The 27,121-nt window shown below is 37.0% G+C and overlaps 1 protein-coding gene and 1 non-coding gene across 2 annotated transcripts; both read left to right on the forward strand.

Moving 5' to 3' along the window:
• The first annotated feature begins 2,008 nt into the window (after window positions 1–2,008).
• On the forward strand, window positions 2,009–26,241 carry LOC107831210 (structural maintenance of chromosomes protein 1). Its single transcript, XM_075244969.1, has 18 exons — window positions 2,009–2,655; window positions 3,874–4,110; window positions 9,000–9,233; window positions 12,736–12,974; window positions 13,900–14,166; window positions 14,319–14,589; window positions 16,302–16,426; window positions 16,551–16,660; window positions 16,787–16,894; window positions 16,961–17,100; window positions 20,799–20,888; window positions 20,964–21,172; window positions 22,833–23,002; window positions 23,710–23,819; window positions 23,973–24,352; window positions 25,022–25,273; window positions 25,604–25,831; window positions 25,928–26,241. Exons 1-18 carry the CDS (start codon window positions 2,218–2,220, stop codon window positions 25,974–25,976), a joined length of 3,657 nt encoding a protein of 1,218 aa, XP_075101070.1. The 5' UTR covers window positions 2,009–2,217; the 3' UTR covers window positions 25,977–26,241.
• Window positions 15,468–15,572, forward strand: LOC142176939 (U6 spliceosomal RNA). The gene has a single exon (XR_012705734.1). It is a non-coding gene; the product is annotated as a U6 spliceosomal RNA (small nuclear RNA).
• Window positions 26,242–27,121: the final 880 nt, after the last annotated feature.

The raw sequence follows: 27,121 nt of genomic DNA on the forward strand, positions 1-27,121 counted from the left end.
TAACTTTGAAATCTTTTTACAGATGAGTAAGACAACTTTTAAGCAACCAGCTTAAGTAGAGATGTTGACTCTAAAGTAAAGTTTTACCTATTTAAATATTTTTTAGATGTACTCATTACGTATTAATTTTTCTTATGTAAAAAAATATAATTCTGCAATTATTTTACTCCTTTCACAATTTTATGAGTATATCTTGTCCCATTATATGCACAACTAAAAATCATGACTACAAAAGGTGAATCATTTTCCTGATTTGTAAAAGGGAGTCAACTTCAATGAGGAGTAAATGCTATTCAATGATGGGGTAGCAGTTCCCGGGATTTTTCCTAGTAAAGTTTTAACGAGACACATTATCTTTTAATGAACATCTAGGGAGGGATGTTATAAATATATATTATATTATGGATGTTCATTTAGTACTCCGTTGTAAATAAGCTTCATGAAAAAGTTTATTCATATGGCACTCCGCCGTAAATATGGTTATCTGTTTAGTACTCTATTGGAAATAGGCTGAAGAAGCTTATCATTTCGGTACTCCGTTATGGATAAATATTACCCCCGGTAAAAGATTATCTATATCGGGTACAATAACAACTTACACAGCAGCTTGCAGTAGCAGCTTACAAGCAACTTACACAACAACTTGCAGTAGCAGCTTACACGGCAGCTTACACAACATCTTGCAGTAGCAGCTTCACAGCAGCTTCCTTTCTTCTATAAATAAAGGAGGTTTCAATTCATTATGTACATGAATTTGAAGTTGAATAATAAATCTCTCTCCATACTTATCTTTGATTTCTTTACTTTAAAGTCTTTATATTATAACAAATAATAATATAAGAAACAAGAACTTCTTTCTTAAACATAGTCATACTATCAGACCCTACACGATTTACGAAAAGATATCACGGAGAAAATCTTGATATTTCTATTAACTCAGTAAAGAGTACAACATTATTATGCACCATACACCACCCTTAAGCATATTGCTTAACTAAAAGCTCAGCTGAGCATCATTTTTACCAAAATACCCTGAATTACCGAAGCTCTCTCTTAGCCACTTCTATAATAGTAGTAATGTAATGGATATATTTATTTGTACAAAGAATATAAAATTCACATTCTTGTAACAAACGAGTGTCACCGATACTCAAAGGTAAGCTTTATAAAGCGGTAGTTAGACTGACCATGATGTACAGGGCTGAGTGTTGGTCTGAAACTCACATATCTAGAAGATGAAAGTAGCTGAAATGAGGATGTTGAGGTGGATGTGCGGGCACACTAGGATGGACAAGATTAGGAATGATGATATTCGGGAGAAGGTGCGCGTGACTCCCATGATGACAAGATGCAGGAAGCGTGGCTCAGATGGTTCGGGCATATACAGAGGAGAAACCAAGATGCTCCGGTAAGAAGGTGTGAGCGGCTAGTTGTGGAGGGCATGAGAAGAGGTAGAGAACGGCCTAAGAAGTATTAGGGAGAGGTGATCAGGCAGGACATAGCGAGGCTTCAGATTTTCGAGGACATAACACTTGATAGGAAGATGTGAAGGTCGAGTATTAGGGTTGTAGGTTAGGAGGTAGTTGGGTCTTGCATTAGTTTGTTCCGTTGCTAGAGTAATCTTGTAGGGTTTTGTCTAGGTAACGGGTGGCAATGCCGTGTCTTTCTATTTTTTTTTAGTGCTGGACCTATTTACTAGTTATCGTTTTTGTTTTGCAGCTTTCTTCTGGATTTTATGTTATTCCTGTTTTTCTTATATTTTCTTATGATTTCTGTGATAATATTAATACTGTTTCCTTTTGTCTTTTATTCTTCTTGAGCCGAGGGTCTTTCGGAAAAAGCTTCTCTATCCCTTCGGATAGGGGTAAGGTCTACGTATATATTACCCCAGACCCCACCGGTAAGATTTTAGCGGGGTGTTGTTGTTGTAGTACTCAACTACCACGTAGGCTCCACTTCCAGCTCAGTTTCAATACACATTTTCAAATTTCCTCTTCATTTTCTTCTTGTACCATAGCTGGTAAGTATAATCGCTTAAGCAATAGGGTACTTACAATAAGCTAGTATGATTTCATACGCTAGATTATATAGAAACCCGAATCTTCCCTCCCTAAGATATTTCCCGGCAACATTTTAAACCCTAATTTTCTAGTTGTATAACATTATTCTCCCCGCAGAGACCTAGGGTTTTTCACCGGAGCAATTTCTACTATAATAATGCCATCCCAACCGTCGCCGGGGAAAATCCACCGGCTAGAACTAGAAAACTTCAAATCCTACAAAGGCTTTCAAACAATCGGTCCATTTTACGACTTCACAGCAATTATAGGCCCAAATGGAGCCGGAAAATCCAACCTAATGGACGCTATCAGTTTCGTCCTCGGCGTTCGCACTGGTCAGCTCCGTGGTGCACAGTTGAAGGACCTTATTTATGCCTTCGATGACCGTGAAAAAGAGCAGAGAGGTCGAAGAGCTTTCGTGAGGCTAGTTTATCAGCTTGCTACTGGTACTGAAATTCAGTTTACTCGAACTATTACTGGTGCTGGTGGTAGTGAGTATCGGATTGATGGTAAAGTTGTCAACTGGGACGAGTATAATGCCAAATTGAAGTCCCTTGATATTCTCGTCAAAGCACGGAATTTTCTCGTCTTTCAGGTTCCCCTTGCATTTTCGTTTCATTTTTCTTGTGCGGGTTATTTATATTACATGTAATTAGTGTTAAAAGTCAAATTTATTACCTATTGGAATGGAACGAGCACAATTAGAGCGGAATATTCATATAGATGACGCCAAGTAGTTTAAGGCATAGTAGTTGAAATGGTTTTATGAATTAATGCTGCAGATATGATATTGAAATATCAGCAAGTAGCCGTTTGTATGGTTTATGAAAAGTTCTGTCAGTCCTGCTTGCAGTTTAGAACAAACTGGGGAAAGAGAAAGATAAGAAATATTATTCCCGCCGTCCAATTTTATATGATGGTATTTGAGTGGGCACATAATTTAAGAAAGAAAGACTTTGAAATTTGTGGTCTAAACAAACAATATGTATTTGTGTGGCTATAAATCATCTCATTAAGAGTAAAATAGTAAGTTTAAAGTTGAATTGTTTATAAATATAGGAAGATGTCATTCTTTTTGGGACAAACTAAAAGGAAAGAGTGTCATATACAATGGGACCGAATGAGTGGTTAATAGTGCAATTGCACCCAAGGGTGTGAGTTAGTTGTCAATTAAGTGATTGAAAACCGTGGATGAGCATAGTTATCCACTACCCGTGGTTGTGGGAGGTTGTGGGAGGTAGTTATTCAGTAGAATATTCAGGTGCCCGCAAGCTGGCGGGGGCGGGCACCACTGTTATTAACAATTGAAATATTACGGGAATTTTGTGTATATTTTATGGACTGGAATTCAATATGACCCTGATGGGGTTACTTCTTTGTGTTCTGTGTTTCTTAAGGGGTGTTGAATATTTAATTGTGTGTTGCTTACGTCCTCTTTGGGGTTTGGATGCTTTTTTAGTAAATTAATTTCCGTAATAAAAGGAATTTTTCAGAAACCATCCATTTCCGAGTATAAACTGCAATGGTTATCGAGAGGATACTCAGAATGACATGGATTAGCACATAGAAGAACAAGCAACATTATACCTCTAAAGTATTTATATAATTTAAGAAGCATGTTTTATGGCTCGTCTAAGTTTCCCAGCAACTATTTTTAGGCTTACTAGTTGCTAAAGGAATATTATTTTGAAAATAAAAGATTAGGATCTTTCAATTTAAAATGCTTATTTTTTTCTGGATTTAGTTAAAGAAAAAGTCAGTTTCTACCTTGTATGTAAATAGACGTCTCTTCTCATGATGACTTTTGATGCAGGGCGATGTCGAGTCAGTTGCCTCTAAAAATCCAAGAGAACTTACTAATCTTCTTGAGCAAATATCTGGATCTGAAGAGTTTAAGAGACGGTATGAAGAATTGGAAGAAGAAAAGGCAAGAGCTGAGGAGAAGAAGGCATTGGCTTACCAGAAAAAGAAGACTGTAAATATGGAGCGGAAGCAGAAAAAGGAACAGAAAGAGGAAGCTGAGAAGCATCTTCGGTTACAAGAACAACTGGTATCAGTTTTAATATATATGTTTTGGCTGCAGCATCTTTTGTTTTTATCCAACTGTAAGACTACGCTTCTGGTTTTCTTGATAGATTCCTATATGCTTTTAAGTCATGCCCCTGATGATTTTGCTTTTCCTGAATATTTGTTCTTCAATAATGCTTTTTCATATGTTTTTGGTTGGTTCATGAATTGTCTTTGAATTTACCCTTTTTCCTATGAGATTAAGCATAGCCTCTTTTTCTCAAAACTAGTTAGTCTATTATTTTTCTGCATAAAAGTTGGGGTAATATTTAAAATGAGAACTCGATATGTCTTTTTCCCCTATGAGCTGCCATTATACATACTTCCGTTGGTATAATTTTCCTGTTATAATAAGGTGAGAGTTTTATCTTCTTACACATCCTTGTCTGTTTTACTTTCTATTAGTAAAAGGGAAATCGGGCCTCAAAATTTTGAATTTTTGGGGATATACATACATGCGTAAATACATATATGTATTTGTGTGTGTGTGTATATACGTATGTATACACGTGTGTATATGTATATGATAAATTAGGGAGGTACCATATCTGGTGGAATAGTCAAGGTGCGCAAAGCTGGTTCGGACCCCACTATCATTAAAAAATGAAAAAAGGCCAAATATACCCCTCTACTTCCAAATATTGTTTAAACCTACCCTCCGTTTCACTATCTCGTTGTCTGAGCCCCTAGTGTTATAGGATATACTATGGATCAAATTTGCTCTTATTTTTGACGGAGGGGCACATGGCAGCGTAAAAGATCCACCCCCAATTTAATCTACCTGGATCCATACTAACCCGTCCGGAACCCGACCAACCCCCAACAAGAGAACTATTCATCTAGAAATGAATCTAAGCTGGCACTTGTGCTATAAGCCCTTCTAATTGTTCTGGTTCTTGGCATGAGTTGCGCACAAGATTGAGACCTATGTAAATTCAAGAATTGGGGACCAAAAGGAGCAGTGATTTAGTTCAATCTTCCGATGCAATATTGAATCAATGTTTTTGATAAAGTGGTAAGCTCCAATATAGTAATCCAAAGCTAATCTTAGCAGCAAAGTTCTGTGAACCCAAAACTTTCGAACCAAGCACCAGCAACATTTTCTACTATGAAGTTAAGCTTGAATCCACTTAATACAATGATACCCAGCTGAATTTCTTTAACAAACATTCAGTGCTTTGAAAATTTTAGGTCCAACATTCAGTAACCAACAGACCCGAAAATCCTCAAACCCAAAAATTCTCAACAATGTCCTTCGTGGTTCTTCATGAACCATCTTTGAAAATTCAGACAGATCCATCCTAAAACTCCTCCAAACTTCCTCAAATATGATATTTGAGCTCCGTAGAATATACCCAATATTTTAGAATACCCAATCCAAACAAAACAACTATTTCGAAAACCCGAAATTCAAGTTCGAAGCTCCAACTTCTTTAATGGAGTTTTTGTTTTTCAAACCTGCCACCTTCAAGCAATGGGTAACCACGATTTTGGAGCATAAAGATTTTTTTTCATTTTGAAACTTCTTCTTTCTTCAATTAGTAATTTTCGAGCTTCGTTACACACCCAAGCTCAGATTTCACGAACACCATGTTTTAATTTCAAACCTAAACCAGTCACAACAGTAAACTGAAGCAACTGGATGCGGTGGTGCCAGAATGGGACGAGCGGCAGCGGCGTTCACTTCAAAAGGGCGGCGAAAACAAGGGAAAGGAGAAGAGTCCATAAGGGGTGGGTTTCTTAATAAGGATTTGGGTCAGGTTACGGGCGGGTTAGTATGAATCTGGGTAGATTAAATTGAGGATGTCTTATAGTAAGGAGCTGCCACGTGGCCCTCCTTAAAAAATAAGGTTAAATCTGATCCATAGTATAACGATAGGGGATCAGACAGCCAGATAATGAAACAAAGGGTAAATTTAAACAATATTTAAAAGTAGAGGGTATATTTGGCCTTGTTTCGTTAAAAAAAAGAATGCATATGATAAATTAGGAATATTTTTATGAAAAGTATTTATAGGGACGTATTCTGTCTTCCCTTTTCCAGTAGCTATTCAGGAGAAAATGTACTTGTTTGATAGAAGTTGGTGGACAAAGTTTAATTGATGTTTTGGTGTTTCTGATTTCCTTCCACATTACCAAGTTCTCAAGATTTATCTAATTTGCCGATCCTTAAATCACTGTTCCACATAGGTATTCCATGCCTTGCACTTCTTTTGATTATTCAAACATGTCATTTTATTGAAAGAACCAAGTTGGTGCCAAAAGTTGCATTGCTTCCAGTACTTGCCTTGAGCTTCTAAAAAGTCTATCCAGCTATCTACACAGAAAAGTGTACTATTATCTTAACACCAACACCACCAACAACAACAACCCAGTATAATCCCACTAGTGGGGTCTGGGGAGAGTAATAGGTATGCAGACCTTACCCCTACCCCGAGGGGCAAAGAGGCTGTTTCCAGGAGACCCTCGGCTCAAGAAAGCGACAAGAGACGATATATTAGTACTATCCATAGATTCATAATAAAATAACATAAAACAAAATAAAATAACATACCATAACATAAAATAAAAATAACAACAGTATAAAAAATATAGGAAGTACGAAAAAATGGAAGATATAATAATATTCAGCAGATAAAGCCCTACATCACTAATTGACCAGTAGCATCCTAAGACTAACTCCTAACTGGTTAGTCTCACTTTAGTGCGCTGTAGAAATACTCACACCTTCCCCCTAGCCTACAACCTTAATGCTCGACCTCCACAATTCCCTGTCAAGGGCCATGTCCTCAGTAATCCTAAGTCGCGTCATATCCTGCCTGATCACCTCTCCCCAATATTTCTTAGGTCTCCCTCTACCTCTCCTCGTGCCCACCACAGCCAGTCGTTCACACCTCCTCACTGGTACATCAGTGCTCCTCCTCTGAATGTGCCCAAACCATCTGAGTCTTGCTTCCCGCATCTTGTCCTCCATGGGGGCCACACCCACCTTCTCTCGAATATCTTCATTCCTAATCTTATCCATCCTTGTATGCCCGCACATCCACCTCAACCTCCTCATCTCTGCTACTTTCATCTTCTGGATGTGTGAGTTCTTAACCGACCAACACTCGGTTCCATACAACATGGCAGGCCTAACCACTGCTTTATAAAACTTACCTTTTAGTAACGTTGGCACTTTCTTGTCGCACAGGACTCCCGATGCTAACCTCCACTTCATCCACCCCACCCCTATACGGTGTGTGACATCCTCGTCGATCTCCCCGATCCCCTGAATAACTGACCCAAGGTACTTGAAACTATTCCTCTTAGGGATGACTCGAGAGTCAAGCCTCACTTCCACTCCCGCTTCCGTCGGTTCAGCCCCAAATTTGCACTCGAGGTATTCCGTCTTCGTCCTGCTCAACCTGAAGCCTTTAGACTCAAAGGCCTGTCTCCAAACCTCTAGCCTCTCGTTGACACCGCCTCGTGTCTCATCGATTAGAACTATGTCATCAGCAAATAGCATGCACCATGGCACATCTCCTTGAATATGATGAGTTAGTGCATCCATCACCAGGGCAAATAGGAAAGGGCTGAACGCAGACCCTTGGTGTAACCCCGTAACAACCGGAAAATGCTCGGAGTCGCCTCCTACTGTCCTAACCTGAGTCTTAGCTCCATCATACATGTCTTTAATCACCCTAATGTAGGCTGCCGAGACCCCTTTAACCTCTAAGCAGCTACATAAGACCTCCCTAGGAACCCTGTCGTACGCTTTCTCTAGATCAATAAACACCACGTGGAGATCCTTCTTCTTATCCCTGTATTGTTCCACCATCCTCCTCATAAGGTGGATAGCTTCTGTGGTAGATCGCCCCGGCATGAACCCAAACTGGTTGTCTGAAATAGACACCATCTTTCGCACTCTCATTTCTTCCACTCTCTCCCAGACTTTCATGGTATGACTCAGTAATTTGATACCCCTGTAGCAACTACAGCTTTGGATATCGCCTTTGTTTTTATACAACGGAACCATTGTACTCCACCTCCACTCTTCAGGCATCCTATTAGTTTTGAATATAACATTAAACAACCCAGTAAGCCATTCCAAGCCTGCTCTACCCAAACACCTTCAAAGTTCAACCGGAATTTCGTCTGGCCCGGTCGCTCTGCCCCTTCTCATCTTATGCATTGCCTCCATGACCTCATCGACCTCAATGTCCCTACAATAACTTAATTCATGGGGACTGTCGGCATTCCTCAATTCACCTAGTACAATATCTTGATCCCCTTCTTCATTTAGAAGTTTATGAAAGTAGTTCTGCCATCTCCTCTTAATCTGGTCATCCCCCATCAAAACTTTGCCGTCATCATCTCTTATGCACCTCACTTGGTCCAGATCCCGAGCCGTCCTCTCTCTCACCTTAGCGATTCGGAATAACTTCTTCTCCCCGCCTTTGTTCCCTAGTTCCAAAAATAACTTCTTAACACCAAAAATACATAAAAAACACAAGGGAGCTCTTGATCTTCCATGTCTTGTACCTTTTCAGTTAGCATGCTGCTACCTGTACTGATAAAAGGCAATCTACTCTGTATGTTAACCTGCAGAGCTGTATTTGCTGATGTCTCTGATTTCCTTCTTTTGTTTTATGCACCACATGTAGTAAATGATCTGTGTATTTACCTTCTTACTTTTCTGGTCAGCTTGCTACCCGGTGATCGGAATGCCATCATCTATCTTGCTACTTCCCCCCCCCCCCCCCCCACACACACACACAAAAAAAAAAAAGCAAAGTTAAAAAAAAATGATCTACTTTGCGCTATCTGTTATTCTGTGCTGGCTTTTCCAAACGGTAAGTCACAGTCCTGCTTCTGTTGTCTTTATTGCAGAAATCTTTGAAGCAAGAATACTTTCTATGGCAATTATTTAACATAGAAAAGGATGTCACAAAGGCCAATGAGGAACTTGACGCTGAAGAAGCAGTTGTCAAAGAAATTGTGGAGAAGCTGGGGGAATATGAAAGTGCATCTAGCAGCCAGAAGAAAGAACTAAGTGGATATATGAAAGAGATTGCAATGTACGAAAGGAAGATTACTGATAGAAAGAACAAACTTGACAAGAATGTAATTTCTTCAACCTTATTAATCTTGCTTTTATAATTGTTATTATGCCTGATGTTAATGCCTTGTCATGTGTGCCTGGGAGTTGAAGCTTCAAGTTACATTTCAAGTTTTTGTGCATGATACCCTGCATAACTTAATGTCACATGGACCAGATTTACTGCTATTAAATCTTCGAAATTATGATATTCATCACTTGTGTTTTGGGGGTAGAGTTATTGAAAAAGGGAAAGGATGCAAGCTGATCACCAATCTTGGACTGGGTTTTGAAGTATAGGTTCCCATATAGCACTCATTTTCAAATTTGACCATGGGATGGACTCTGTAGGATTTTGGCGGGGGGGGGGGGGTTCGCATCACCTCTAATCTTCCAAGAATATAATCTTGATGCCATCACACACCTTAGAGCTGGTAATTCTTCAAGAGATGTTCTATCTTGTTTTACCCACATTTAGATAGCCAAGATAGCCAAAACTGGAGAGTGCAAAATAAGCCACAGCCTATTGGGCTTTAATTGCTAAGCGAGATTAAATTATGAGTTTTAGTGAAGAAAGGAACTAATGAAGAAAAAAAAATGTAATGCAAGGAAAAATAGCTATTAACACAAACAAGACTATATGGACCAAAGAATTGGAATAACTATAATTAAACAAAATATGAAGTAAAAATCATATCAATCAAGTTTATAACCCTTTACATTTTTGACTTAGATGATAGGATGTAGCTTTATGTTCTTTTGAGCTAGTCTGTTTATGCTAAATTTTTCTGTTTCTTATACCTAATCATTAAAGATTCAGTCATAACGTTTTTTAGCAGTTAATGTAGATCATTATACTGACTATTTATTGTCTAATACTATCTTCTTAAAGATAGAGCCAAGGCCAAAGCTCACAACTTGGATTTAACTGAGCTTAAGGGCTCAAGGGTGCCTAAAATGAGCCTTTAACAACATTTCCCACATCATGTATTTCCCTTTCTTTGACTCAGTCTATGCATGCACTGACTTCATAAAGTATTACCATATTGTGTTAAGATTAATGAATTGCCTAAACTCCAAATAGATTAACCGATACACAGACTCTAGATTCTAGGGTTGATGCTTATTTGTTGCATAATTTAGTGCTAACATGAAGGATGATGACAAATCCAATTAATTTTCTAGTTATCAGAATGTATAAACTTAAAGGATAATGAGAACAGTGGAAACCGTCTATGTTGGTGATGGCTAAAATGATTGTATATTTGTATGTCAATTTGGTGTTTCCATTGATTTCCAGGTGAACTGTGGTCCTGTATCCATTATGGAGCATCATAAGCAGTTTGTATGTGGTATTCTTGTGAGAAATAAGGACATGAGAGAAAATATTATTAGAATCTGTCAAGATAGCTCATATGCCGAGTCCTTTTTATATGTTTTCCTGATGTAGGACGCTAATATTAGGTATAATATTATCCACCTTAAGTGTGTATGTAAAATATATAACACTCCCTTTCAAGCCGGTGCATACAAGTCGGTTGTACCGAGCTTGTTACAAATGTAACTTATTCGAGGATCACTAAGGAGCTTGGTGAAAACATCTGCAAGTTGATTGGTTTTACAAATTCAACCGACTCTCGATATGTTTAGTCCTCTCATGAAAAACCCATTTTGATGCAATATGAAGAGCAACTTGACTATCACATACGAGTTCCATCCAAGCCAGTTCAGAAGTTGCCACAAATATTGTTTGATATTTTGCTTCTGCACTAAATTGAGCAACCGTGTGTTGTTTCATGCTCTTTCAAGACATCAAATTCCCTCCAACCAGGTCAAATTATCTAGATGTGAAACATCTATTAGAAGGTAGTCTTTCCCAATCTGCGTTTGTGTATTAACAATCTGCTTATGACCTCAATCCTCAAAGAATAATCCTTTCCCTAAGGTTGTTTTAATATATTGAAAATAAGGTCAACCACATCCCAATGACTGTCACATAGAGAGCCCGTAAATTGACTTACATTATTCACCAGAGAGGCAATGCCAGGTCGAGTTACTATGCAGTAATTCAACTTAACAACCAATCTACTATACCTTGCAGGATCAGTAAGGGGCTCCCTTGATTTTACAAAAGCTTAGCATTTGGAGTATGAATGGGTCTACAACCTGTCATTCTTGACTCCTCAAGAATGTATAAAGTCTACTTCCATTGTGAGATGACGATACCTTTTGAATTGAATGACCTTAATGCTAAAAAAACTACTTCAATTTGCCCAGATTTTTAGTCCAGAAGTGTTGAAAAAAGGGGCGCTTCAATTTAATGATACCATCCTGGTCATTATCACTGTAACTATATCATCAACATAGACCACCAAGTAAATGAACAAATATGGAGCAGAATGTCGTTAGAAAATAAAATGACGAGTTTCACTAAAAGTTATGCCAAACTCTAGAATAATCATGCTGAACTGACCAAACCATGCTCAAGGAAACTGTTTCAGATCACATGATCAGTGCAACCAACATACAAGACCACTAGTATCTCCCTGAGCAACAAAACCAAGTGTTATATTCTTCATCCTCAAGATTTTCTTGGAGATAATTATTCTTAATGTCTAAAGAGGCAATGGTGAATATTTGCCATGGATTGATAAGTATTTGCCTAAATATTTTTGTTTTCCTTATAAACAAAGGAGGCCAATGGCGAACATTTGCCATGGATTGAAAAATATAGCGTATGCAATATTAGCCACAAAAAGAGAAAGTATAACTGTAATCAAGTCCAAATAATTGAGTATATCTGGCAACAAGATGCACCTTTAGTCGAACAATTTTACCATCTGGACCAATTTTGACTGCATAAATGCTCTGAGAATCTATAATATATATACGTGGAGGTAGAGTGACACGCTCCAAGGTACCACCAACATGCAGAACAATTATCTCCTCAATGATATCTTGTTGCCATCCCGAATGAGAGATGGCTTCCTTTTTATATCCACACTGTACAATGTACGTAATCATGTTTTCTGGATGTACAACACTAACACCAAGTATAACTATATACAAGTTAACTATGTACATTAACTATCTAACAATTCTATTCAGTTGCATCACTAACATTAACAGATGTTGCTCTAGATAAGCATTTAGAAGATTATACGGGTTTCAACATTTTGAAGGAGTTCTATTCATTGGCTTCCTGAGTGACTTGTTTTGGTCTCACAACTACATCGCTTTATCAAACATGTATGCTTATGTATTTGATTATTATTCTATTTTAGTTTTGTGTGGCTACTATAAAGCTTGAAAAAAGGACAGTGTGATGTACCCTACTGAGTGAGCTCGTTAGAAGTAGCCAAGGTATCTGATCTTTTCTCTATGATAGAAAGAAATGGATCCAAATTATCATTTAGTAGATGTACACTTGTTTCACAATTACTCTGTCTTCCCTATCATTGTGAACTATACATATTTCTAGGTAGTTGATGATATGGTTACCTAATGGTTTATGTTTTCCGTCCATAGCAACCTGAAGTTGTAAAGTTGAAGGAAGAGATGAATCGGATTGCTTCAAAAATAAAAAATACGACTAAAGACCTTGATAAGAAGAGAGAAGAAAAAAGAAGGCATGCGGATGAGGTGAAGAAACTTCAGAGTGACTTGAGGGACATTACTAAGCAGCTTGATGAAGTGCGTCAGAAAAGTCAAGAAGCAGGCGGAAAACTTCAGTTAGCTGACAGTCAGTTAGAGACATATCACCAAATGTAAGTCCTTTGATCATTGAAAAATTCTTATTTACGTGTACAAGTGCGAGTAACTGTAGTTGTTCAAAGTTGATCTGGTGCTTTTTTCTGGTTTTGAAAAAAATCTTTGGGTAAAATAGTTTGAGCATCTAGGCAGGAATTATCTTTCCAGTTCTCTTATTATCATCCTTTATTTTCCCACTCTATTTCTTATTATAGTTGGAAATTACAGCATCCCACGTTCTGTCAAATATGGAAAAAATCTGCTCTTGTAGTTGTCTGAAGTTGGTCACACCTACAACACTCTACCATGTTTGTATCACCTTTATTTTAAATATTCTTGGATTGTGCATCACCTTTATTTTGAATGACTAACTAAAGTTAACAAATGTAGTAACTGAAACTCAGATGACAAGTAGATGATGGTTGCTTTTGTATCAGTTGAATACAATTTCTCCAAGAACCACTTTTACATGCATATGCTCTTTATGGCCTTTGTGAGCATGTTTGCACCCAAAGTTCCAGTCCGTTGCATCTCTATTCCTCGGTGCCTATTGAGGGTTGGACAAGATATTATAACATGTATGCAGAGGTCATTTCCTATTTGCTTTGGTTGTTTATTAGATGGGCTATCATGGGTTCAGTTTTTTTTTTGCTTTCTCTGTCTGTCTCTCTCTCCCCGTTTCTCTTTCCCTCTCCCTGTTTCTCTTTCCCTCTCTTTGTGGCTGCCCTGGTAGAGGATAAGAGGAGGATGGCATCAAATGCTATGCTTTATCAATTATTATTTCATTAGAAACACAAATGTTTTTTTCCTTTACACATGCTTGCTATGTTGCTATCATTGTTGATCTTTTAGTTTGTCGTTTCTGAATAGATTTGTACATCCATAAAATGAGTAAAGGACAATGGTTTCATTTGATGAAGCGATATGAATTTGATTTTACAGTAAAGAGGAGGCTGGCATGAAAACTGCGAAATTAAGGGATGAGAAGGAGGTTTTAGATAGGCAGCAGCGTGCTGACATTGATGCTGAGAAGAATTTGGAAGAAAATCTTCAGCAATTGGAAAATCGGAAGCATGAGCTGGAGTCTCAGGAGAAACAGATGCAAACTAGGCTGAAGAAAATTCTTGATGCAGTTAAGAAGCATGATGAAGAACTGAAACGGGTGAATGAAGAACAGCGTGAGATGAAAAATAATCTTAGACGGTCCAAGTTAGTCAGATGGAGATTTAACATATACTGCTGAATGACATGATTTCTTCTTAATTTATATGCTTGTACACGTTACATATGCAAGTGCATATAATGGCCATTTGCATTTACTTATATTTATGTACATAATGTGGAATCTCTTCTTTCCACAGAGACAAATATGACAATTTGAGGAAGCGAATGGATGAAGTAGAAGATCAACTTCGTGAACTGAAGGCTGAGAGACATGAAACTGAGAGGGATGCCAAATTTTCTCAAGCAGTTGAAACTCTGAAGCGTTTATTTCCTGGTGTTCATGGTCGGATGACTGATCTCTGCAGGCCAACACAAAAGAAGTATAACCTTGCTGTAACTGTTGCAATGGGCAGATTTATGGATGCAGTAGTAGTTGAGAACGAACAAACAGGAAAAGAATGCATCAAGGTTCGTATAATAACTCTATCTAGCATGGCAGCGACGTGTCTAATGCATAGTAGCTCAGAGTGCTAAGTCTGTTTTCTTTTTCCACAATTTAATATGGATCTTGCTTGTGTTCCCCCCTATGTGTTTGTTTTTTAGAATATGCGGATTTCCTAGTTTGGCTCTGTCAACTTGGATGATGGATTGGTTATATTGAATCTGCTGTTTTGGGTATTGTTGACCTATAAATTAAGACTTTCGGAGATGTAGAAATGCTAATAGTATAGATGGTTAAATTTTTGATTATGAATAAACTCTATAGAAGGGGATCCAATGTCTATCAGGCCTTTTTCACGATTCTCTACTTAATTGTTTTCTTCTTTTCAGTAATTGGTTGAAACATATAGACGTTTCCCATAGTTGTTCCTGGTCTTTTGGAGGGGAATAGGTCTTTTCTTTTCTTTTGGTTGATAACTAGAAACTTTCACCAATAGCACCCAGGCGTAAGATATTCCCTATCGTGAATGTCACTCAGGCATAGTCATCTGTCAAGTTGGAAATGACATCCTAGCTTGTTCCAGTGACTCAGTTTTGCAATTTCAAAGTAGCTTCTATCTTCATTCATTGTATGATGTGTGATTACAGGATTGTCGAGAACGTGGTCATCAATAGGTGCTGATTAGTTTGCAGTTTCTGTTTTGAAGAATTTTTTGAAATAATAACTTAATGCAGGGACCACTAGTATCGTGCATAAGCTATAGTTGAAATTTTATGTGTTACTGCAAAAACTATTTTGATCAGAAATCGTTATTGTTAGGGTTTTGAGCTTGAGTTTGTGATAGTACTAGATTTCTTGTTTTATTCGACTGTGTCTATAGGTTTAAATTTAGGCTACAATTTACTTGGAAATAGGGCTAATTGTGTCATCAAGGGAACAGTACAGAGGAGATTAGCATAACCCATGCTAAAGGATGATAAACACAAATCAAGAAATGGTTGTTATCAAGAGAGAATGTGGGTTTAACAGGTCTTGTTTTCTTGATTTTATTAATGGGATCTTGATGTGATGTGACATTATTTCCTGCCTCAGCCTTTGGAATGCTTGTGCAGTTTTGAATACGTTTTTGAGAAATCCATAATTCATCAAAGAAAGTTGTGTGATCTGATGGAAACATATTGCTACATTGTGGTTCTGCATCAAAATAAGGACAGAGGTGCAATAGTTATGTGTGCTTCTTTAGTGTCCTCTGGATGAAATGGTTCATAAGTTGGTTTGAATCCTGAGATGCTTCCGTGTGCTAGGGAATTCTATTAGTGCTTGCATGATGGGTTGCCATGCATTTGGTCCAAGGTGAGAAACAAGTTTATGCATTTGCTGGAATGCTGATCTGCAGTTCTCCTCTCAATCCTCTGCATCTCTTGTCGATGGACTTGTCTCTATTTTCAATACTTTCCTCTTCTCTTCATAGGGACTGCCATGTATATGGTTTCTTTTATTAGAGAAAAAGGTTAGAATTTTTTTTTCCGTAGTAGAGTCGTGTAATTCTCTGCAATGTTATTTTATGAGGTAGAAAGGCTAAGTTTGCTATGTAATGCTCAGTGATCATGCTTTTTCACTTCCAAGTAGATGAAGCTTCACTGACTCTTGTTTTAATTTAGTTTGGATAACTTCTAATTTTGCAAAATAACAAATTGGTCATTGCAATAACTATTCTCTGCGGGCTTCATTTGTGTAGTATTTGAAAGAACAAAGGCTTCCTCCTCAGACATTTATACCTCTTCAGTCAGTCCGTGTAAAGCCAATAATAGAGAGGCTGCGTACCTTGGGTGGAACTGCAAAGCTCGCTTTTGATGTCATACAGTATCCTGTCTTGCCATGCTAATCAATGTATCTAATATTTTGATTATCTATGACTCTTCACCTATGAACAACTAATTGCAAAACCCTAGCAGATGCTATTAGTTTTGTTCTTAACAGTAAACAGATTTGATCCCTCATTGGAGAAAGCTATTTTGTTTGCTGTTGGTAATACCCTTGTCTGTGATGACCTAACTGAAGCTAAGCATCTTAGCTGGAGCGGGGAAAGATTTAAAGGTAAGTTCTACGCTGTTAACAAACACAAAAGGCACTTCCCTCGTTTCCATCTACTGGTTACTTTGGATTAAAGTAGAAAAGGTATGCTCTTCTTGTACTTACAAAGAATGTATGAGTTTCTTGTAGTTGTGACTGTTGATGGGATTCTGTTGACAAAGTCTGGTACAATGACTGGTGGTACTAGTGGTGGCATGGAAGCGCGTTCGCATAAATGGGATGATAAAAAAATTGAAGGTTTGTGGAATTCATTATCTATGTTACTTTGGTTGGTTGCATGGTTCTGAACTTTTCGTTTTGTAGGGCTTAAGAAGAAAAAGGAAGGTCTTGAATCGGAATTTGAGAAGCTTGGATCGATAAGGGAGATGCAGCTAAAGGAGTCTGAAGCATCCGGAAAAATCAGTGGACTTGAGAAAAAGATTCACTATGCGGAAATCGAGAAGGTCATTGCTTATCTATTCATACAAATTTGTGAACAGAATCTCCATCCTTTTAGTTCTTAAAGAAACTTAAGGCAACCGCAATTTAATTGGATCAATCTTCCAATTAAGACACTTGGATCTTCTTATCTGACAACCTAAAAATAAAGCTCATCTCTAAATGCTAGGATTTTAAGAGAATTCCTGAAAGTTACTGGTGATGTCATGTCGATATTTTTGTTAATTATTTATATAAATTATATAATATATAATACTCCCTCCGTTTCAATTTATATAAACCTATTTCCTTTTTAGTCCGCACCAAAAAGAATGACCCTTTCTATATTTGGAAACAATTTGCCTTTATGCAATGATTTATAGCCACACAAAATATATATGCCTTATTTTATACCATAAGTTCAAAAATCTTCTTTTTTTTCTTAAGCCCTGAGCCCAGTCAAATAGGTTCACGTAAATTGAAATGGAGGGAGTTTAAAAACTTGAGATTTGTTTTTTAAAAATATATTTTTGATTGCTAATGTATTATGTCATTAAGTTGGTAAATCAGATGTTCCAAGAACCGAAGGGATTTAGTTGACTGCAGATAATTTTGGAAAAATTGGTTTATTTAATTGTTCAGAGTTGAAGGACAAATTGTTCTTTGGCTCATTACCTAGTTTGCTAGTGTCTTACTCTCTTTTTGCATTGCTTTGATTCACGTATCCTTTAGTTTAATGACCGAGGAAAACCTTCACTTCAGGTGAAATAAGAAATTTAATCATTTTGATATAGAGTCAACTTCTGTTTGATGTGGAGTCCACTGCATAATTTAAGTCCTAGATTTTCCTACCTTTCACTCCTTTCTCTTGGAACCAACTTCTGTACTGTAGGGGGTGGGACAAAATGTTGAGAGTGAGCTAGAGATTACCGGAGGAGGCAAAAACCTCAGTAGCTCCTAGGATTGTAAGTTTTCCATCCATGATTCCCAGGGTTTTTCCATAATGTGTTTTGTCTCTGACTCTCTGTTGTGCTGTGATTTTAACCTTGACTTCCAAGGTGTGCACCCATTTCATTGACCACTAGGCCTAGGGGTGTGCATAGTGTGGTAAATACTGAATTACCATACCGAAATTTTTGACTTTGGCATTATGGTATTTTGTTTCAATTTTTTTGGTATTTATTACTCCCTCCGTTCCAATTTATGTGAACCTGTTTGACTGGATATGGAGTTCAAGAAAAAATGAAGACTTTTGGAATTTGTGGTCCTAAACAAGTCAAAAAGGTGCCCCGAGTATTTGTGTGGTTATAAAAGCTTCTCATTAAGGGTAGAATTGTAAGTTTAAGCTAAATTGTTTCCAAATTTAGAAATGGGTCATTCTTTTTGGAACGGACCAAAAAGGAAATAGGTTCACATAAACTGGAACAGAGGGAGTATAACATACTGAAATACTGAACCCCTTACCAAAATGTTTAATTAGATATACAATCCATTATATTATATTATTATATAGCTAGTATTAATTTAACCAGTTCAAATATAAACTACTAAAAGGCCCAAAATCCTAAAATCCATTGGGCTCAAAGCTTCTTGTCATTACTATTATGTATAAACTAAATACTTAATTACATGTAGTCATATACAATACCGATTACTCAAACTTGAGTGTCATTTCTGGCCACGTCTAGATAATTTTAGTTCATTTCAAGCATGAGAGCCCACCACTATCGAAGTCATAATTCTCCACTGTATGTAAGTCGAGTCGAATAAACCGTAGTTACTGACTTACCGTACCGCACAAACCGAAACTGAAGTTAAAAAATACCGAACTTACGAACTAATTCGCTATGGTTATGGTAGAACATTTTTGAAAACCAAAAACCAAAATTACGGAACCGAAGTTTTAAAAGCCATACCATACCATACTAGGCCTAGGCCACACCCTTGGGTGCTACTTTGCCTCGTACGTAATGGTTTTATTCTTTTGTGTAGTTACCAAATTCTCCTATTTTGCTGGAAGGTGAATATAGTCCTACTTTCTTCCATTCAACTTCTTCAAATACTCTTTGTATACTTAATCAGAAAATTAAAATGAATATAAATAAAACTAAGAAAGATTAAAATAAATAATTAGAAATAAAGCTTGAAGGGACAACAAAAACCTTTTCATCTATTTTCTAATTTTATTTATATCTTTTCGTTTTTATTCTCCATCATTGTTACGTAGGGATATAGTTTAAAGTAGCGGAGTGACGTGAGAGAATTGAATAGTGCATTTAATAAGGTAGTCTTTTATGATAATTAAAAGAATTTTACCGAGCCATCTGCTCTACCCCCGGTGGGCAGGATTATCTTAGCACCCTGTGCTTGTGGGTTGGACTCGCCAGGTGAATTAATCGAGATACGTGTAAGTTGGCCTCTACACCATTATAAAGAAAGGTATTGTGATGAAGAACAATAAGAAATAGGTGCAGATTATGAGAGGATAGGAGCTCAGTCCTAATAAATGCAATAAAGCTGAGAAAGTCTAACAGATTGTCTGTGTCATATACATTTATAGCAATTTACCTCAGAAGAGAAAAGATACAAGCATATACATGAAGCTTTTTGACACGTTCTGCTCCTCGAAAATCAGAAGAAAGATTGTATAGGCAAACTTTGACTGAAATACCCCATTTCTCGGATGCTTCCACTTTAAGGAATCAAAGACTCCTTAGTTTCCTCCCTTTCTTGTCCGTTTAATATCTAGGTCATCCTTTGAACCTCCGAATTTTCACAATTTGTTTTGAAAGTTAATGGCCATAGTTTTGTGATATATAGAAGTCTAGGCTATAGTTTCATCAATTCAATGCAAGAGCTAAATTTATTTGGGAATAGGGCTGTAAGTGGATGGGTTGTGCTAAATTTTGCTGGGTCAGAAGGGTTGAATCAACAAAGCACAAATGATTTGGGTCATAATCCCTCGAAAGTTTGCTTGTGTCAAGATGAGCTGGTCAATTTGGGCTAAATAATGGGGTCATAGCCCAAAGTCCAAACTACCCAACTCAAACCAACTTTTATCTTTGTGTTTGTTTTCTTATAATTTGTTTAAGTTTCAAATAAAACTAATACTCCCTCTATCCCAATTTACGAGGCACTTTTCGCTTCTCTAGATTTAAACTATGTGAACTTTGACCAACATTGAAATGTAATTATTCATCATACTGACATGAGAAGATTTGCAATTTATAGTACTTTTCGCATAATTTTTGAATATCTAACTTTTAATTTTAAAATATTGAGTTGATCAAATTGACTCTAAAGAAGTGAAAAGTGCCATATATATGGGACGGAGGGAGTAAAACTTTTTCTCTTTATTTGTGATAGGTTATTTTGAAAGTCTTTTTATGGGTCAAAAAGCTTCGTTGATTAAATAATATTCGCCTTTGATAACATTGGCCCCTACTGGTAATCCTAGATAAGCTGTGGAGAAAGAGCCCACACTGCACCCTAGAAGATTAGCAGGAGTTTGACTATTCTCAACTCCATTTACAGGGAAAACAGCCTCGTTGATTAAGTAATATTCAGCCCTGTTATTGCTTCAAAGAACCAAAACGACCCTTAAGAAGATCAGTTGCATCTCATTAGCTTCATAGAAATTAATCATTTTATCTACTTGCCTTGTTGGGTTTTTCTCTTTCTCTATATATGCATCTTGTAATACTGTTTGAGTTGTTGCTTGCAGAAAAGTATTGAAGACAAGCTTCTAAATTTGGAGCGTGAAAAGGGTGCTATTGCTAATGAGATTGGACAAATCCAGCCTGAACTTGAGGAGGTATTACGCTTCTTGTGTTTATGATCTGATTCTGGTGTTCATTTATAACTTGGTGCACAATTTGGGTTTCTGCAGTTGAAAAGAAACATTGATACGAGGGCACGCGAGATCTTATTACGAGAGAAAAGGATCAATGACATTGTTGACAGAATATATAAGAAATTTAGCGAATCTGTTGGGGTGAAGAACATACGGGAGTATGAAGAAAACCAGCTCAAAGCTGTTCAACAAATGGCTGAAGAAAGACTTAACTTGCATAACCAACAGTCAAAGCTAAAATCTCAGTACGTGTGCCTGCTGATTTAAGCATTCATTGTGCCATCATAAAAGCTAAAATAAGTTGATGATGTACTGAAACTGTTAGCTATCTGAGACTCAGATAATCTAGTCTTTCATTTTTTTGAGAATGGTAAATCAATTTTCATATTTCTGTACGCCCTCCTTGACAAAATGAATTTCCAACATTATTTCTTGGATCATCACAAAGTATTTTCCACCTTTTCTTGAATTTGAAAATTATGCTGCTTATTGTGCTTGCCTCTATCAATGTCGTTTAACATCCAGAATGTCACATCTTCCTTAATTTCAAAGTTCAAAATTTGCACTGGCTTTTTTCTTCTTCTTCTCTATTTAGAAAGTAAGTTGTGGTTCTCTCCTATTTCCACATTTTGCATTAAGAATACAGATTTGAACTTCCATATTACTTTAGGAAGTGCTACGAGTAAAACCAGGATGTCTAGATTCTGGCGAAGAAAATTATTAGCCATCTTTTTACAGTAAGTGTTTTGGGAGCCATTGGTTGACTAGCAATTACATCCTATCTTTCTTCTTCAACATGGTCTGCTGAATGTTAGCTGGACAAACAAATCTGGTAATAATAATTTCCATTTAGAATGGTGATCTAGATAACAGTGGACATGACTTCAAGTACAGACATCTCGCTCTCGCTGTTGATGATTTTGCTGTTTTATATCTTTTAATTGGTAATTAATACCCTTAAGCATTTTTAAAGGGTGTGGTTCCTTGATGCTTGTAGCATTTTCTGTTGTGCTTAAGCTTAACATAATGCTTGTAGCAATGGAATCTCAAGTTGTGTGCAATTCTCTTATTCCTCGAGACACTTTCACTTGGAGTATTATGCTTAGAGCTGCATTCTGAGCAAAGTTTTGGGATCTGATGAGTAGTCGTGGGTCTTTGTGAAAAGAAACCGTTAAGCTAGATTGTCAAAGTCTAGAAAAGATCAACAAGAACTGATAACCTAGAATTCATTGTGATTTTTGTTGGATATGCAGTCTGTTCCTTTGTAGGCAGTAGGATGAGATGGTAGGCGTCAATGTATAGAGGAATACGATCATATATCAATGTTATGCAGGGGGGTGGCATTAAAAATGATATCCACTGAAAAGGTCTCCTTTTTGCATAGAGGGACTTAGATGGCAATCTAAAGTCTAAATAACCCTTTTCCTGTTTAACGAATGGTGTTTGCTGCTTTCCTGTTTTATTTCTGAGCCTCGCCTCACTGAGGTGCTGCGATTTTAAGAGATCGAGGATAAGAAGTATGAGTTGTCCTTGCATCTCTCGAGTTGCCAACTCCGAAACACATAGAAATGTTTTTTCTTTGTTGTTTAGAAGTTAGAAGTTAATAATTAGAGTTTGTTTAGATTTTGAAAGTTATATACTCTTTATTTCAATGACTTAACTAACTTCTTCTGTGCTAGAGATGTTTACATAATTCTGCTACTCTAACCTTATATTACCTTCTTCTAATACACTGGTTTTGCCATCACATGCAGAGTTATTTTCTAGACTCTTTTGATTTAAAAAATTTTCAAGTTTGATTTCTGCTGTGTCAATTCAACTGACCTTTTTCTTGTAAAACATTATGTTCTCTAGTTTTTGCATAGTTTGAGTCCCTAGCACTCCCTGACTTTCATTATGTGACAGGTTGGAATATGAGCAGAAGCGGGATATGAATTCACGTATTGTGAAACTGGAATCAACTCTTGGTAACTTTAGGAAGCAATTGGAAGAGATTGAGGGCAAGCAGGTGGCGCAGAAGTCAGCCATGGAGAAAGCAACTGAAGAGATTGAGGGTTACAATGAAGAAGTGTCCGGTAAGTTTTTTCAGTATTATTTTTGAGTTTAAGTTGTGCCAACTTTTCAGGTTGGTCGGACCAGATGTCAGCTTTCATTTCATGAATAGAAATTCAATGTAAAAAATGTCTTCCCTACTCAGAGAGCTAGATCAGGGATAACATGCATTCTTGACTTGGAGAATTGTTCGTGTTAATGAGATGTTAATTTTTTATATGGATAAGTGTAGGCTTTTGGTGATAGGAAGTTAGCAATAACATAAGTGAGATGTTAATTTTCTGATTCAGTGTAACATTATTTTTATACAGGACTAATTAAGTAATTTTTAAACCATTTTTCAAATTGAATAGTGAATCATTTTTGAGTTACTGAATATGGGGTGTTAGCATGCTGTCTCTAACAAAAGCTATTAGTTTACAGTGTCAAACATTTTCCAGGATGTTGTACCGCATTCAGTCCTTCACCTTCTGGTACAGCTTTGGATAAGGCCTTTGGGGGCCTTTGTTTTTTTTTTTTCCTTTTTTATTTGGGGGGTGGGGGTGCATTTCCTGGCAGAGAGGTTCCCTCTTCATTTATCGTCTCTCTCCCTTCATTTCTTTGCCGTATTTTGTTCTGTTTAGTGCTTTTTCTAGTAATATCATTCAACTGAAAGCACTCCACTTGTTTTGTTTTCTCGGACTATAGAATCAATTGAAAAAGACAAGAAATCTTCTCTTCTTTTCTACAGATTTGAGGTCTAAAGCTGAAGTGTGCGAAAAGCATCTGCAGGATTGGCAGAAAAAGATTTCTGCTGAGACAACAAGCATCAGCAAACATAACCGTCAAATTAGGTCAAAGGTTTGTTGCTTAATGATGATTTTTTCAAATAGTTCTTTATCAAAGGAGCATGGGGAAATCCTGAGCCGCCATTCACAACTTGATTTTATAGAAATAGAGATAGTATTAGTAAAGAATTGGAGGATATGATTTGCTTTCCGTCTTATTTTGCAGGAGGCACAGATTGAGCAGCTGAATTCAAGAAAACAAGAGATACTGGACACATGTGAATTGGAGCAGATACCCCTTCCCACTATCTCTGATCCAATGGATACTGGAGAGTCGATGCCGGGCCCTGTTTTTGATTTCAGTAATCTGAGTAAAACTTATCAGCAGAAAAGGAAACCGGCTGAACGGGAGAAGCTTGAGGTGGAATTTACACAAAAAATGGCTGCGTTGACGTCAGAGATTGAAAGGACAGCTCCAAATCTGAAGGCCCTTGATCAATATAAAGATCTATTGAAAAAGGAAGAAGATGTCACGAAGGAGTTTGAAGTGGCCAAAAATGAAGAAAAGAAAGTAGCTGATGAGTATAATAGAGTGAAAGAGGCCAGGTATCTAACTATTATCATGATACTTTTAGGTGAAGCAGGTAATAATCAAGTTCTAAGTGGTCAACTTGGTCAGACGATGACAGGATAGCGTTATGTTAAACTGGAAAACGGTACCCTTGAAAGTTGTTTTTAATCTGTGGAGGCTTATTTATCATTGTTCGCCTTTGATTGAATGCAAGCTTTATAACGGAGAAAAGTGTTAACGAGATGTTTCAGGATTTCTGTTTTATTGTACCCCTTGTCCACTCAACAGATCTCTATTTATTAGCTCAATAATGGCATGAATGCAGCTACTTTGAATGGTCATTTAAGGGAACTGTGGAAACAGGCATGCGTGAGGCAGTAAAGAAAACCTCAAAGAAGGATATGATGACCCCTTTATTGTTTATAAACATTTTGAAACTCTTGAAACATGTTCTTGATTGCACCTTTCTGGTTATATTCTTGATCATTATGATAGGCACATTATATATTGTGCTGCTGTTCGAGGTTCCCTTTTCGTTTTCCCTTATTCAGCTCTTGGCTTATGCATTGCTTTAATGAGATGTAGGATAATTCCGTTATATGCTCACCCTGCTAGGATAATTAGCAGAAGTATCTGTTAGCCTTCTTTGTACAGCGTTATAATTTCTTGATCTGAACTCTGAAGTCTGCATATTCTGCCTGCAGGTATGAATTGTTTATGAAAGCTTTCAATCATATATCTGGCAATATTGACAAGATATACAAGCAACTGACAAAGAGCAACACTCATCCCCTTGGTGGGACAGCCTATCTCAACTTGGATAATGAAGATGAGCCATTTTTACATGGCATTAAGTTTACTGCTATGCCCCCAACGAAGCGTTTTCGGGATATGGAGCAGCTCTCAGGCGGAGAGAAAACTGTTGCAGCACTTGCCTTGCTTTTCGCAATCCACAGGTAACTTTGTGCCTAATTAGTGATTCATTGTAGTAATGGAAATTAGGATTACTTTTATATATAAAAATTTCTGACTTTTGTGCTGCACTATCTTATCAAATATTCTGCTGTTTGGGGGGTTGGCTATTTCTGTTAATGGAGTATGTACACGTAACCAACCATATTACTTCTATTTTATGTGCATAAATATGTCATCGTGAGCACATTGTATAATGCTGTCAAAAGATGCAGTCTGTATTCAGTGAATTTTATTGCATTCATTCTATTTCCTTATGAGAGTCTTGGCTTTGCCAAGACCATGTTTTCATTGCTATTACCGTGTAATTTCAGTTTTAGGCCTTCTCCATTCTTTATATTGGATGAAGTTGATGCTGCATTGGATAATTTGAATGTTGCCAAAGTTGCTGGATTTATCCGATCAAAGTCATGTGGAGGAGCTAGGCTTAATCAGGATCCCGAGGAAGGATGTGGCTTCCAAAGCATTGTCATCTCTCTCAAAGACAGCTTTTATGACAAAGCCGAAGCTTTGGTTGGTGTTTACAGGGATTCGGACTTGGGGTGAGCTTTTGCGTACTATCTCTCTTATCTCCTACCCGTCTCCCTTTCAACCTTCTTGGATTTTGATGTGGCATGCTTTCTTTTTTATTCTTTCAGTTGCTCGAGGACATTGACATTTGATTTGACCAAGTATCGGGAATCATGAAAGGCCAATTAGCTGCTGTTTGAGATTTACTCACCGTATGATTTCTTTCCAGATTGTATATAGGTGCTATTTGTCGTTGTAAAGCATTTAGGAATAATCGTACGGACATCTGGGAAAATTGGTTCACTACTAGTTTCCTCGGTCTTTTTGAAATTGATTCAGTTTAGTGCTTTAGTATGAGTTAGTTCGTCATGTTAAAGTACTGATGTTGGTGTTAGTGATGTGTGGCTTATTTCGGTTTTCACCAGATGTGAAAAGACCTGCATATGGTGCTCCATGGCGAATGAGTATGCTTGAAGGGGTGGGGTCTCTATAATATCTCTTATGTAGACTTCAGAAAGTGTTCATGCTTTAAATTGCGGACACCGGTGGTCACAGAAGTCTCTTATTATTGTTATTTATTTTGGCAATATAGTGAAGCTTGTGGCATTAGATTAGAATTTATCCAGAAATAAACTAAATTTCTAGGAAAGGAATAAATCCTTGCTATGAAAAATGAAGAAATGTTTCATGCCACATGCTTGACTATATTTATCGGAACTAAATGGAGGTCATTGAAGCGCCGGATTTTGCGAAAAGATTCATTGTACATGTTTACCTAAAAAGTCTCGTCAATCAATTCTTCGTCAAAATATTGCATATATTATCCAAACGAGGAAAAGATAGATGCTATGATTCCCTTTTTTAAGTAGGTCTATAGTCTCAAAAGGTTTACTTTTAGAAAACAGCTAGGACATCTTCTAAATTTAATTGAATTGTTGTTTACGTCGAACAAGAATAATAATGATGGAGGACTTCCTCTGTCTCATTTTATCCGTGTGGTTTCTAAAAATAATTGTTTCAAATTATTTATCATTTTAAAAGTTTAAGAGTAAATTAATTATTTGTTTTCAACTCTACCCTTAATATTAATTATTTTTGAAGACTAAAAATACTTTAATTATGAGTAAGTACTAAATGAAGAGAGATTATATCTTAAAATATAAATAAAGATAAAATAATCAAAAATCTTTCCATATTAATTTTTTTTTAAAAGCGAGAAACATTATAGATAATTTAAGATGGAGGGAGTGCATGGGTTGTGGCCCCTTTGGACACAACTATTTATAACACCAAGAAGTCAACTACTGGCGTTGTTGATAAAA

Source organism: Nicotiana tabacum, chromosome 22 (genome assembly GCF_000715075.1).
Source record: "Nicotiana tabacum cultivar K326 chromosome 22, ASM71507v2, whole genome shotgun sequence".
NCBI classification, from domain to species: Eukaryota; Viridiplantae; Streptophyta; class Magnoliopsida; order Solanales; family Solanaceae; genus Nicotiana; species Nicotiana tabacum.

Excerpts from the sequence above, each read along its gene's own strand:
- LOC107831210 (XM_075244969.1), top strand. The coding sequence starts at position 2,218 with ATGCCATCCCAACCGTCGCCGGGGAAAATCCACCGGCTAGAACTAGAA. Across the intron at positions 14,590-16,301 it reads CAGGAAAAGAATGCATCAAG|TATTTGAAAGAACAAAGGCT; the intron begins GTTCGTATAATA and ends TCATTTGTGTAG. Across the intron at positions 25,274-25,603 it reads TTGCTTTTCGCAATCCACAG|TTTTAGGCCTTCTCCATTCT; the intron begins GTAACTTTGTGC and ends GTGTAATTTCAG.